The 13743-nt window shown below is 31.7% G+C and overlaps 1 protein-coding gene across 3 annotated transcripts; it reads left to right on the forward strand.

The window, feature by feature from the left end:
- Window positions 1-773: 773 nt before the first annotated feature.
- Window positions 774-9715, forward strand: LOC124374369. Of its 3 annotated transcripts, none has more exons than XR_006923551.1 (2): window positions 774-1879; window positions 9565-9715. XR_006923551.1 is itself a non-coding variant. In XM_046832594.1 (2 exons), exons 1-2 carry the CDS (start codon window positions 869-871, stop codon window positions 2568-2570), a joined length of 444 nt encoding a protein of 147 aa, XP_046688550.1. In that variant the 5' UTR covers window positions 778-868; the 3' UTR covers window positions 2571-2727. The 3 variants fall into 3 exon arrangements, 1 of the variants encoding a protein (XP_046688550.1); XR_006923550.1 differs by lacking the exon at window positions 9565-9715 and adding an exon at window positions 2460-2727; XM_046832594.1 differs by lacking the exon at window positions 9565-9715 and adding an exon at window positions 2460-2727 and having other exon boundaries at window positions 778-1201.
- Window positions 9716-13743: the final 4028 nt, after the last annotated feature.

Consider the following 13743-nt stretch of genomic DNA (forward strand, 5'->3'; position numbering starts at 1 on the left):
CCCTTGTTTTACTCATACCAGACTCATAGATTTTTGTGAAGATTTCCAACACTTTATATCATTTTTCACATAACATTTTATACAAATTCTTTGATCCATTTTTGTAACAAACAAAAATCACTGAATTCATAAAACATGTCTAACCTTAACAGCTGCCACTGGAAAATTAAACAATGAATACAGCTGGAAATTGTATTATACGTTAGGTGCATTAGCACATATTTTAAAAAATCTTGACAATCTGACTCCAAACCCACAAAACTTAAAAATTCGCATTACGTTATGAACACAGCTTGTATATAAAACATTAATTCAGATACTGTGATTTTAAAATCTGAGCCAGAGTGATGTACATGCTGAGTAAAGACTCTGAATACAGTTAGCCATTGTGTGGCATGCTGAATTGACAGGATAATTAAATCTGTCTAGTTGAGCTCAGTGAGCCATCTCTTATGGTCATCATAGGTAACCTGTCGATCTCTAGTAGTTTAGAAGATGTGTCATTTGGTATTAGAGCATATTTAGCTTTTTAAAATTTTTCATGATAGATTATCTAATACCAATGCCAAAGACGCAGTGTAGCGGGTACGGCGGTTATCGCAAGATAACCAGATCAAGCAACGTCGAGTGTGGCCGCTGCTTGGATAGGTGACCGCTGAGCGATCCTGTCCTTGCAAGCGGCCTGCCTGCCCGGCCATTGGTGGTGGTTCGGAAGTTACCTTTAAGCCGTTGGTCCCCAGGTTAAGTGTTAGAGAGGGCTTCTTAGCCCTAACTTCGCCTGGTAAAATAAGACATTCTTTACTTTACTTTTACTTTTAAAACTGTTTATTTTATTTTCTGTACTGAAACATGTGTTGTTTTACAGGAAATGTATGAATTTCTACCTCGGCAAAGAAAACTTAAACATATTTTACAAGCAAGAAATATGAATGAAATAAATGTTATTCATGAGGAACTTGTACCTGAAATATTGAAGACATCATCTGATTTAGAAAACAGTAGACTGGTGGAATCCAACTATCAACAGATACCTAGTATGATAGACTCAGTAAATGTAATATCACAACAAGAAAGGTATGAAATTGCATTATCAAAAACTCAAAGGCTGGCAAACCTACTATCAGAGGCACCATCAGAAACTTTCTTTCAGCGTCTAGTGAACTTGGAAACATTAATATACAATTGGGAGAATAATGAAGAAGTGAGTGTTATTTCACTTAACTCAAAGAATAATTGTTCCCAAGATTTCATTGAAATAGATAATAATTATGTTTTAATTACAGTAAACGAATCTGTTGTATCTGAATTACAACCTTTTTTTCAAACAAAATTGAGTTCAGGTTCAGTAGAAAACTACAAAGAAGTGCCAACCTTGCTAGAAGACCATAATTATTTTCAGTTAACCAGTAAATAAGAAACCAAAATAAAAATTTTACAAGAATCAAAAGCGGTGCAAAATATATTTGAAACAGTGACTATGATACAAATATTGAATACGTCTATATTCACTAAAAAGCAAAGACGATAAAGATAAAACCGTTTTAAATTTCTTTAGTTAATAAATAATTTTATGTGCAGTGTTGGATGATAAAACAGTATACCCAGATGAATTCAGACATAATCTCAAATGCTGCCTGCCTTTATACTCATAAAAACAGAGTATATGTAGAATGAATCAAGATTAATTGTATTGAGTATGAATAGACTTCTGTTCAAGACAGTAATCCGACAATTTTCTGCTATAATGTTAAATGGAAGCTAACATCAGTCATAGTATTTTAATAGTCTTCAGTTCGCTGTCCATTTTTCATTTAAATTCATTTCAAATTTTTCTGACTGCACAAATGTGAAAGAATATTTTGTTCTGCAGATCAATGAGGTAAGTCCTTTATTAAGCAACAGGTATTATGAATATTTATAAGTTCAAAAACTGTTTAAATATGCCAGCATATTTTATAAAAATAGTATTATATATATATATATATATATATATATATATATATATATATATATATGTATATTTCTTTTAATAGTTATAAAACACCAACACTTTTTTGCACATTTCTGGTAATAAGTGCATTATATTTGCCTATAGCTTACATGTTTCCCACATAAAAAGAGTAAACCCATAAGAAGCCTACCTTAATAAAGACAATCTTTAAATAAATTCTCATTGTATCTAATTATTGTTATTAAAAGAATAATAAAAAAAACAGTCACAGAATATATTTTGTACAAATATATTTAGTATTAAACTTTTTTGAATTTTTTAGAATACTAAGTTATTAGTCCATGAAGAGATGTAACAAATATTGTCCATAGACAACCAATAGTTAATGGTCCACATCAGCACGAATGTATTAAGCCCATTAAGAGTTTCTAAAGTTGCTGTCTTACAGTTGTCAGTATTCTGAGGTTTCACATTAGAAAGTAAATTCTGTTATATTTTTTTGTTTTAGATTAAATTGACTTCAGCCATCACGCCAATGCCTATGTACATGCTTTATCTATGCATTCCAAAACTGGTAGTTATCAAGCATGGTCCAGAGATGAACTATGCTGTATCTTGAATAAGAAAGACCAATGAATTGAATGAAGACCAGTTTAAAGTTATACTTATCAGTTATAGCATTGTGGTTTTTTAAAATCCAGACCTAAATTATAACTTTTAATGGTTTATGTGAAGGAATAATGTTTTGAAATATTAAAATTTGGCTTTAATGTGTAGTTTTTGTTTGTTTTAAGTTGGGTTTAATTGTTTAGTTGTTTATTTACTTTGTTTTTACAGATTAGAAAGTTTAAAAAGAATTTTTTGCCGTATTGGAGTTAAATTTAATTTTTTATGGCATTTTATAATCGTTGTTTTTTCAAACTATTTGTACAATTTATTAAAGTTACCATATACATGTTAGTTCCTTTTTTACACCTAACAATTTAATTTTACTCACATATATAATATAAAAATTAGAATTATGTCCTTAAATAAATATGGTTTTTAGTGTTTCTAAGTTGACTGATTAAATTGATTATTTTGATGTTTTTCTTTAACAAGTAGCTTACTTAATACGTGTTTATACAAGGAACCGCCAGAGAGTGCAGTTGGCGGCGACCAATAGAATGGACTGGCCTGCGCGACGTTGCCACACAACTGCCGCTGCCCCGGCACGCATTGTGGCTGATAAACCGCTGCGCTGTCACAACTAACAACTGACACTGAACATTTAAAACTTCAGATCAGTATAATTGAAAAACAATATTTAAAATGCGTTGACAGTTTGCTATATTATATTTAAATTACTTGTATAGTTTATTAATGTTATTACAAACTAACTATCGATTAAACAAACAAATCGTCCCGTCAGAGTAAAGTACTTGCTTATTTCCATACAACTTTTCAGTGATTTTAAAAACGATTACTAAACACACACAAAATTAATATACATGTTGCTTATATTGGACACTGCATGACGTGTTGCTTGATTAAAAATAATTAAAACAATATAACAAGATAATCAATTTTAAAATTATCGAACAATCAATTATATTTTTAAATTATGAAAATAATCAAATTTTCCACTAAATATTTTAGGCCTACTATTTTTAAATGAAATTACGTTAAAAAGCATGATTGACTTAATAATATTCTTACCTTTGCACTTGTATATTATTTATTCGCTCTCAGGCGGGCAACATCGTAGCCAAAACCTCGGAGTCTTCTTCATTTTCACTTTCTGCCTCACTGCTACTCGTGTCAGAATTGTCTGCTAAGTTTATAATTATTTGATCTACAACACTTGTGCGGATACATTCCTTTTCAAAATCAGCTTGCTGCAAGGCTTCTGCGTGCTGAACTCTTGATTGCCAGTCTTCTTTAGTCACTTTGTCCAGAGCATCATGAACAAGTTTCTCAACGTCGGTTATTTTAAAATGTCTTATTATTACGTGCTACCTCTCCCTTCACTTGAGCCCATACCATTTCAATGGGATTGTACTGGCAGTGATAAGGAGGGAGCCTGACAACTGTATGTCCCATTTTTCATTGGCTAATACGTCGAGTTCATAAGTTTTTTGTTTGGGTTTTATATGGGAGAACCCTCATTATAAGTTCTGGTTTCGTTTCTTTCATACAGTATTGTATGTTTTTTTCGAGACAGCCAATTTTGAATCTCTTCCTTTCTCCACGATGAATTTGGAATTTTCTCGGCGAGTACTGAGTGGTATGGAGCATTATCCATAACGATGATCGAGCCTTCTTCCAAAATGCATAGCAATTTTTTAAACCATTTTCTAAATGATTCAGCGTTCATTTCATCGTGATAGTCCGAACTGGATGATGTCTTAGACCGAAAAACCCACTTACATTCTTGCAAAAACCATCTTTTGCCGAACCGACATGACAAATTATTAATCTTCTGCCTTTGCCGAGAGGAACACCTTTAGCCCACCAGACTCAGTCGTATCCTGCCATATGTTTTTTCGAGTATGGTTTTCATTAACCCATGTTTCATCGAGGTAATATATGGGCCTACTATCACCAGATTCTCTAAGCTCTTGCATAGTTCTCAAAAATTTTAAACGAGCCGCTACAATATCATTTCGTTCCAATAAAAACTTTCTACCATCATTGGTTTTCTTATACCTGAAACCAACATGCCTTAATAATTCTATTTGTTGAAGTTACCGATCCGTTGTAATCAAGTTTTTGTTTGAGATCCTGCATGATTCTTTTTGATGTGGGAAATTCCCCTCTGTCGTAGTACGAAAGGACAGTTCGTCTCAAAACATCTTTTTCAAAGTCGTCAAAGCCTGTTATTTTTGATTTTCGACTTCTTTGTTTTTCCTGGCGTTGAAAACTTAATTTCTGATGATGAAGGTCCATCTTCTTCGGCCAGCTTAGCTTCTTTACTTATTTTGTTAACGGTTCTTTCACTTACACCACAGGCCTCAGCACACAGTTTACCACTTTGCTTAAAGTTTAGAGTTTCTCGGAAATTTGTCAACGACAGTTTTTTGAAAAAGTTGTAAACGTTGTAAAATAATACGTCGTTCTCCACTATGTAGGGTTTTTTTTCCGCTACCTTTCTTACTTCCGGATGGCTGTGCACTTGAACAAACATCATCACACTCCATTTAGTCCAAATAAGGAATCACAATATCAAGTATAAATTACAATTGACACTACACAGAAAATAAATCGGTATACACTTATAATAGCTACCAATAAACAACACTTAAAAACACGAAAACGTTCATCAACAGTAAAATTCAGCACAAAATAATATACGCGTACTGGAATTGAAGAGAATGCAGTATTTTTTTCAAACCGCCACTGATGAAGCGACAATAGGCACTGACTGACGGTCAGAGACAGGAAGGAGGAAGGGGCTGTTTCTTGGAAATAGTATGACTCATCCGTCTGGTATTACCACCACTGCTGGCTGGTGCGGCTTTTTGTTTACAGGCATTTCACCCGTTTCCTCCACATTTTCACTCGTCTGAATCATCTATTATGTACTGTGTTCAAATTTCATTGGATGTTATAGAAAACCGTTACTTTAGAATTTTATAAGAAAGTGCATTCATATTATAAAAATACTTGTGCTGTATGATTTTTCAACTTATGACCAGTTTAAATATTTAAATCACCCACTTGTAATAAAAAACAATTTTACATAACACAGATTCAAGACTATTAATAGTCAGGTAGGGTAGGAAAAATGCTTTCAAATGGTTATAAATTTATGAGATACCGAAGTGCGTGCGTAACAAAAACCGTTGCGGCAACAATTCCCATCGTTATGTACTGAATAAGTATATTTATGGAAAAGAACATATATTTCAAATGTATTTGATAACTTTCTTACCAAATTGAAAATCCATTTAACATAACATGATTATACTATGCACACATGTAATGCCTTATTATATATAAATGATAATGGCATTATCTAACTGTTAAATACGGGAAATTAACGTTTTTTGCGGTATTTTTCTTTTTCTTTTTAATTTATATTTCGGCTAAAGATTTTAATCCTACGATCTTCGTATATGAGTAATATAATACAATAAATTTATTTCAATCCATTTAACTCAACATGGAAATAAGCTACAGAGATGTACTTTTTTTTAAAATGACCGTAAAATTACATTTTGTAATACGTAGTTAATTAATTCAAGACAGCTCTAAACATTTCTTCTCGAGCGTAAACGGTTAAGTATTTTAAGAATGCTGGGACTCGCGCGGCTTGTGGTTACAGCTGGGAACAAGTTTGGCAACGTCGCTCAGCTCTCGTTGGCTGCTCCAAGGTTACGGGCAAAATAGGCTCCTCCCTCAACTGCACTTTCTCGTGGGTTTTTCGTATAGTAGTAGTTGATCTCTGTCTATTGTGCCCATACCCATATTTAATAAATCTACAGCACAAGGCGATACAACATGAAATGGACAATCGGTGAAGCTTCACTCACGGGAAGGACAGGTCCGTGGGTATGCCTGCAGCAGTTGGTAGTTCCAGCTAATGTTGGTACCAAAAATTAAGTACATCGAATTTGAGCGATTTTTATGCAACAAACTCTGTCATAATTCAATAATGCCACTGATTTATTCGTTTAATTTCACTTTATCTAGGTTTAAATAGTATTTATCGTCGTTATAATCGAAAAACTACATGTTTTACTCGTATATACCGTAAACAAAAAGACCGCAATAGTATCACAGGGTGACCACCTGACCGGGGAAACCGGGAATTAAACGGACCGCGAAAAATTAGGAACAAGACGGGAATTTTTCTGAGAACCGAGAAAATAAAAAAAATAATTTTTCCCGTTTCCAAGAACTTATAAAATCAAAACATAGTTTGACAGCTTCTTGAATCAAGAACTGATTCTCGAAACATCGTATTTACGCGACGGGGATCTAGAAATTGTGAATGAAGATCGACATATGTTCGTGAGCTACATCTAACGCCGCGCCGCGCCGGTCGATCTAAGGTTACCTCTTCTAGTGTATTGAGTTTATCTTGGTTAGTTTTACTCCTGGGCCGCGGCAAGCCTCCGCCCCCCCCCCAAAAAAAAGAAGTACGTAACAATGCATTAGACAATTAAAATCATCCGGTCGATCGTTTGGGACTTCGCCACTAAACGAGTGGTACGCTTTAAGTGGCAGAGCGGCAGTAGTAGAGAGGAAATGTATGTTCTAGAACATGACGTCATCACTTAGGAATGCGGAATCAACAATCCCCCCTCCACCCCCCTCGCCCACAGAGGTCAATGACCTCCCCCTCCCGCCTACTCAGGTCGTTGACCCCGCAAGGTCGGTCGTTGACCTCGACAAGGTCGTTGACCTCACCTTGGCCTTCAAGGTCACGCGATGACCTTGACCTTGGATTTCAAGGCCGCCCGATGACCTTGACCTTCAAGGCCACTCGATGACCTTGACCTTGGCCTACAAGGTCACCCGATGACCTCGACCTTGAGTTGTAAGAACATTTCGTCATGAGACTTGTGTCATCATACAACTGCGACAACACACGGCTATACGTAGTTTACTTATGACGTCAATATGAGATCATTGTTATAGTTTGTGGTATTACTGATATTGTATGTTGGTACAAAACATGGGCAGGAAGTAGTTTTCCATCTGGAGTTTTTTGATTCATTAATATTAATAGAGCGGATGACCAGAGTGATTAAGCCACGCGCAAGTTTGTTGCTACAGTATAATAATAAGTATTTATTCACTATGGTAATGGATTCGAGGAAGTGTGTAAACAAGTGTAGTTATGCAACGTGTGATACAGCCTTGAGGTTTCTTTATAAGCTGAGGAGGAAGTTTTAGCGAGCAGTGCAAGGTTGTTTGTTGCATCAGCACAGGAAATACCAGTGTGATTAAGTCATGCGCTCAGAGATATCAGGTGATTAACAATATGTTATTATTATATAAGTATACATTACAGGATTGATATGATTGGTTAAAAATATTATAAGTCATGATTCATAAGAATATTTTTTTTTAATGACGTCATAATTTTAGTATAAAACCGAGTTATTTGTGAACGAAATCATTAGTAACGAACAACATTTCATATAGTGATTATTTAGTTTTTGTGTGTGTGTTAATACAGGTAATTAAATATGGAACTTCCTAAAGAAAGGCTATTTCAACTTACCAATGTGTTTAAAGTTTTTGTGCGAGAACATTTAAATGAAACAAAAGTTGTTTTAGAATTAAACAATCAAACTTTCATATTAGATATTGATAATTGGAAAAAGTTTAAAAAATATTTTTCTGTTATTGATACTGAATTTAGACTGAGACATAATAATTTTAATGATGATGATGAAGATGAAGATACAACTGATTGACTTGATTATAGAACAGTATCATTTTCCAATCCTGTGGTCAGTAAATGTTATATGTTAGATGAGTATGAAGATAGAAAATCCGAATGGGAACAAATTGCAAGAGACAGAGATCGTTTTAGAAAAAGAATAGCTGAATTTGAAGAAGTGTTTAAATCAACTTTGAAAAAGCCAAGTGCAACGTTAGTGGAAAACTTTCATGTGTGTTAATGAAAAGACGCCAACCTTGTGAATAGTAATGAGTGATTTAATAAACCATTATATTTCTTCACTTCCACTTGAGTTAAAATTTAAAATATTGCTTAACCTTTCATATGAAAATGTTTATTTTATAGAAAACGATTATTTTTGGTATCTATTTTGTAAAGAACACTGTATTGAAAAAAAAAAACATGCAATATTTTCTTGGAAAAGTAATGTTATTCTTAATCAAACTTTAAATAAAGATTGTGTGCATGTAGTTTCTTTTTATGCATCTAGATTGTATTTGGGTCAAATTTATTCACATCAAATTTCTTCAGATTTTGTAGCTTACGTAGGTAATCATTTACATAAATGGTTACATATATTTTATAAAAAAGGAAATTGTTATGTTGAGGATGGGTGTATTACAAATTATGCAATATTTGTAGGTGATACTGAATTTAGTGTTTCTAGATTATTAGATATTAATATATTACGAAGTGTTACAATAGATTTTTTGAGAGTCAATTTTTATGATAATCTTAGAATTATAGACTTTTCAGAACACAATGAATATTGTTATATATCAATATATAAAAATCTTCCAATAAATAAGATCATTTTTCAAAAATTTAATGATTTAATATGGTTACTTAAAGAAAATCAAAATGTAGTTGGTTTTTTAGTTTCAATGAACTGCTACTGTTATTGGTTAAATATGCTTGAGTGATAATATTTAGTTCATATTCATTCTACTTGTTGAACTGAACAGGTAATATGGAGTATTCTTACAGTAAAACTTTTATTGTTACAGGAGATATGAAAGTAGTTGTTAGCGGCTGGCAAAACCAAGTTCAAATTTGTATTGTAAATAAAGATAATAAAAATAATTTCGCTTATATGGATCTTGATAAATGGACTGAATTTAAAAAACAAATTAATACTATTGATGGTGAATTTTGGAAGAGATTAAATTACCAATATAGTACTTAAAATATATTATTTTAATTTTTTGTTTTATAGGATGGAGTTTATACTGGATTTTCAAGGATTCAAAAACATTATCAACGATTTTGTCATAAAAGAGCTTGCTCTAATATCAACGGACGAGCAAGTGTACCAACTGCAGTTGTTTCAACCACCGTGTAATTTTAACAATCTCCCTACACATTTACAAAAAACAGGTCAACTGGTTAGAGAAACAACATCACGGTTTACAATGGAGTTCTGGTGTTAAACACTATTCTGAATTGAAAGACGTTTTTAAAAATATAAAAATACAAGGTAAAATTTATGTAAAAGGCAGTGAAAAAGAAACGTTTACAAAAAAATTGCTATCCGAATTCAATGTTGAAGTAATTAATCTTGAAAATCTCAATTGTCCTAGTTTATGTAATTTAAGAAAACAAATGAATGTAGATATATTGAAGCCATGTGTGTTTAGTCATAATTCATCAAATTGCGCATATATAAATGTACATGCAATTTTAAATTGGTGGAAGAATACAAAATATGTTAAGGAAAATTTGGAAAAAATAAATACAGCAATCAAACTTTGTTCCACAATTGGTTACACAAATTTGTCAAAAGATCAATTAGAATATCTACCAAAAGAATATATATTAAATCACATTGTTAACATTGATTGTATTTATGATAAGTTACCAGTTTATTTGAAAAATGACAAGGACATATTAAAATCACTACGTTGTCAAGAGCATTTTTTCCCAAGACTTTGTGAAAATGATGGTCCACAACCGAAAATAAAGGACTGTTACTTTTGTAATTATGGTGAAAATTGTGTATAGTAAATAAATAAATGTGTGTGTGCTTTTGAAAAAAAAAATGTTTTCTTTCTATTTACCTTGCACTTATTCTTTATAAATATAAATTAGTGTTATTTACTTTTTCATATCAGCTATGAGTGTAAAAGAGGAAATAGCAAAAGAACTGCACAGACAAGCACGTAAAAATTTTCCTCGACGATATGTAGAATTGAAGGGATTAAAAGACTTATATCAAGCGGATTTAGTTGAAATGATACCTTATTCTAAATGTAATAAAGGTTATAAATATATAATGACAATGATTAATTGTTTTTCCAAATTTGCAATAGCTGTTCCGTTAAAATCAAAAAGCGCTACTGATGTTGCGCTAGCATTAGACCCGATTTTATCCAAATTTCCAATGAAACATATTCAAACTGATGCAGGAAAAGAATGGTTTAATGTGAAAGTTCAATCTTTATTCAATAAATATAATATCAATCATTATAAATCTTTCTCTGATTTAAAAGCAAGCATCGTAGAACGTTGGAATCGCACATTGAAAAATAAAATGTGGATTTCGTTTAGTGTACAAGGTAACTATTGTTGGCTAAATATTTTCACCTAATTTGGTAAAACAATATAATAATACCGTACACCGTACAATAGGAATGAGACCAATTGAAGTTAATAGTAAAAATGAAAGAAAAGTATTAACTAGAATTATAAATGCAAGAAAAACATTTTACCTGAAACAATCATTTAAGGTTGGTGATCGAGTCAGAATAAGCAGAGTTCGTAATATTTTTGCAAAAGGTTATTTACCAAAATAAAGCAATGAAATTTATACAATATGGAAAGTACAATCTACATTTCCTGTTACATATATTTTGAAAGACGATAGAGGAGAAATAGTACAAGGTGGAATTTTATCAACAAGAATTAAGTAAAACTAAATTTAACGATATTTATTTGATAGAAAAGATAATAAGACGTAAAGGTGATAAAGTTTTAGTACGCTGGCTAGGATTCGATGAATCACACGATAGTTGGATTAATAAAGAAGAGCTGGTAAAATGAAATTTATTAAACAAACTGTTCAGTTACCGATATTAAATTTGGATAAGTTAGTAGAAGGAAATTCTGGTGAAATGCAAAAAAGTAAACAACACGGTGATTTACTACCTGATACAATAAGATGTATAATATGCGGCCCTTCTAACTGCGGTAAAACTAATTTAGTTTTAAACTTATTATTTTCGTCAAAAGGATTATTTTTTTCTAATGTTTATATTTTTTCAAAATCTTTATTTCAACAAAAGTATAAATTTTTACAATGTGTATTGGACAATATAAGTGGAGTAGGATATTTTTCTTTCTCTGATAAAGATGAGGTTCCATTTCCTAGTGAAATTAAACCGTATTCAATTATGATTTTTGACGATGTTATTTGCGATGGACAGAAAAACATAAAAAATTATTTTGCAATGGGACGTCATTGTAAGATTGACACTTTTTATATTTGTCAAACATATAGTTTTATACCAAAACAATTAGTACGAGATAATGCAAACTTGATAATACTATTTAAACAAGATGATAAAAATTTACACCATGTATATAATGACCATGTAAATATAGACATGTCATTTGAACAGTTCAAGGAAATGTGTATCAAAGTATGGAATCGAGGGAAAAATAAATTTGTAGTGATTGACAAGGATAGAAGTTTAAATAATGGACGTTATCGTTCGGGTTTTGATATTTTTATAACAGGATTTTAATAAAAGCTACAAACTAGCTAGAATTTCATTATTGTAGTCACATGTTTTGTTGAGTTAACATCATGGAGAAATTTGATGATTCTTGGTTTCAAAACAAAACGAAAGACGATGTGGTTAAAGAAATACATAAATTAAGAAAAAATATAAAAAATAAACATAGATCGATTGAACGAGAACAATTTGACACGGAAGAATTGTGGGAAAAACAATTGAAACCTGTATCAGAACCGTTAAAACAACTAATAAAAGAAGAACAACAAGAACAAGATAATACTAAAAGAATTGAACGGAAACGAAAATTATTTAAAAACGAAATTGAATCTGATTCGGTTCCTGTAAAATTACGAGTTGTAAATCCTCCTCAGGGTTTAAAAAGAAAACAAAAAATTAATTTACCAACAAAACATGATTTTGAAAGCGATTATGAATACGATGATGGTACTTTAGACATTCCAAAATCTAAAAGAGGAGCAACTCAAATTCCGAATGATGATAACAGTGATATGGAAACAGTTGGAACGGATGAAGAGGAAGAAATGGAAACAACAACAACAACAAATGCTGTTACTCCAGCAAGATCAGACGTTTTTGAAAAAATATATCAAACCCGGCCTACGGGTGAGGAATTATTAAAAACACCCGAAGGAAAACAACTTGCTAAATATTATATTGAAAAAAATTTTACAGGTAAAATAGCCAAAGAATATTTTTCTAAATTAATAACAGGCACTAAACATATTGATCATAATTACGGGTTACATGTTGAAGGTGATTCTTGGAAAATCGGTGATAAACTTGTAGATATTGACGGTGATGATTTAATTATTGATGGAATACGATATGAAGGAACACGAGGACTTTATGAATTAATATTTATGAATAATCCTAATGCATATATTTATTCTGAAGATGATTTAGAAAACTATTATTTAATTATAATGCAAACCAATGTACATAAATCTAATTATTCGTCTTCAGGAAAAATAAGATCAAATAGAGGCATCAAGTATAAAAATATTATTTCTCGATTATTAAAGAGAAGAAAACCAAAATCTACGAAGACCACTAATACCGATGAAAGTGGTAATCAACAACAACAACAACAACAAGCGGCCTCAGGTAGTGGAATAGTATTGTCTAATTTTTCTTCTTTAGAAAAAACAAAATCACAGTCAAACAAAGATAATAATAATTTTCCAATACTTAAGAAAAGAAAAGCAAATTCTATGATGATGATGATGAACACTTATACAGATGAAATTAATAACCAGGAAACAGCAGCAGACAGTGGAATAATATTATCTAATTTAAAACCAGATGTAATTTACTATGATGATCCTAACGAACTGGTCGATAGGTTGAGAATATTATTGGCTTCTCAAAAGGCGGGGAATACAGCACATTCAAATGAAATAAATTCAATATTAGAAGAGTTATATGAATTAAGAGATAAATTATTTTAATAAATAATGATTACAATACTTGAATTTTCCATTTTTATTTCAACCTTTGTATCTGATAGTAGCTATGAGTGTTGATAAGTTTGGTCACTTTTCGAATGGTAGTGGTATTCGTTCTAGTAGTAATCTGAGAGGACCTAAGGGTGATGGATTCCATATCGACGGTGATGGAAACTATGATGTATTAAATAA

Source organism: Homalodisca vitripennis, unplaced genomic scaffold (assembly GCF_021130785.1).
Source record: "Homalodisca vitripennis isolate AUS2020 unplaced genomic scaffold, UT_GWSS_2.1 ScUCBcl_8003;HRSCAF=15926, whole genome shotgun sequence".
Classification (NCBI taxonomy): Eukaryota; Metazoa; Arthropoda; class Insecta; order Hemiptera; family Cicadellidae; genus Homalodisca; species Homalodisca vitripennis.

Bases quoted from the DNA above. Each gene is read 5' to 3' on its own strand.
- LOC124374369 (XM_046832594.1), top strand. From the start codon at position 869: ATGTATGAATTTCTACCTCGGCAAAGAAAACTTAAACATATTTTACAA. The intron at 1,202-2,459 runs GTGAGTGTTATT...TTTTTGTTTTAG, and splicing joins ATTGGGAGAATAATGAAGAA to ATTAAATTGACTTCAGCCAT.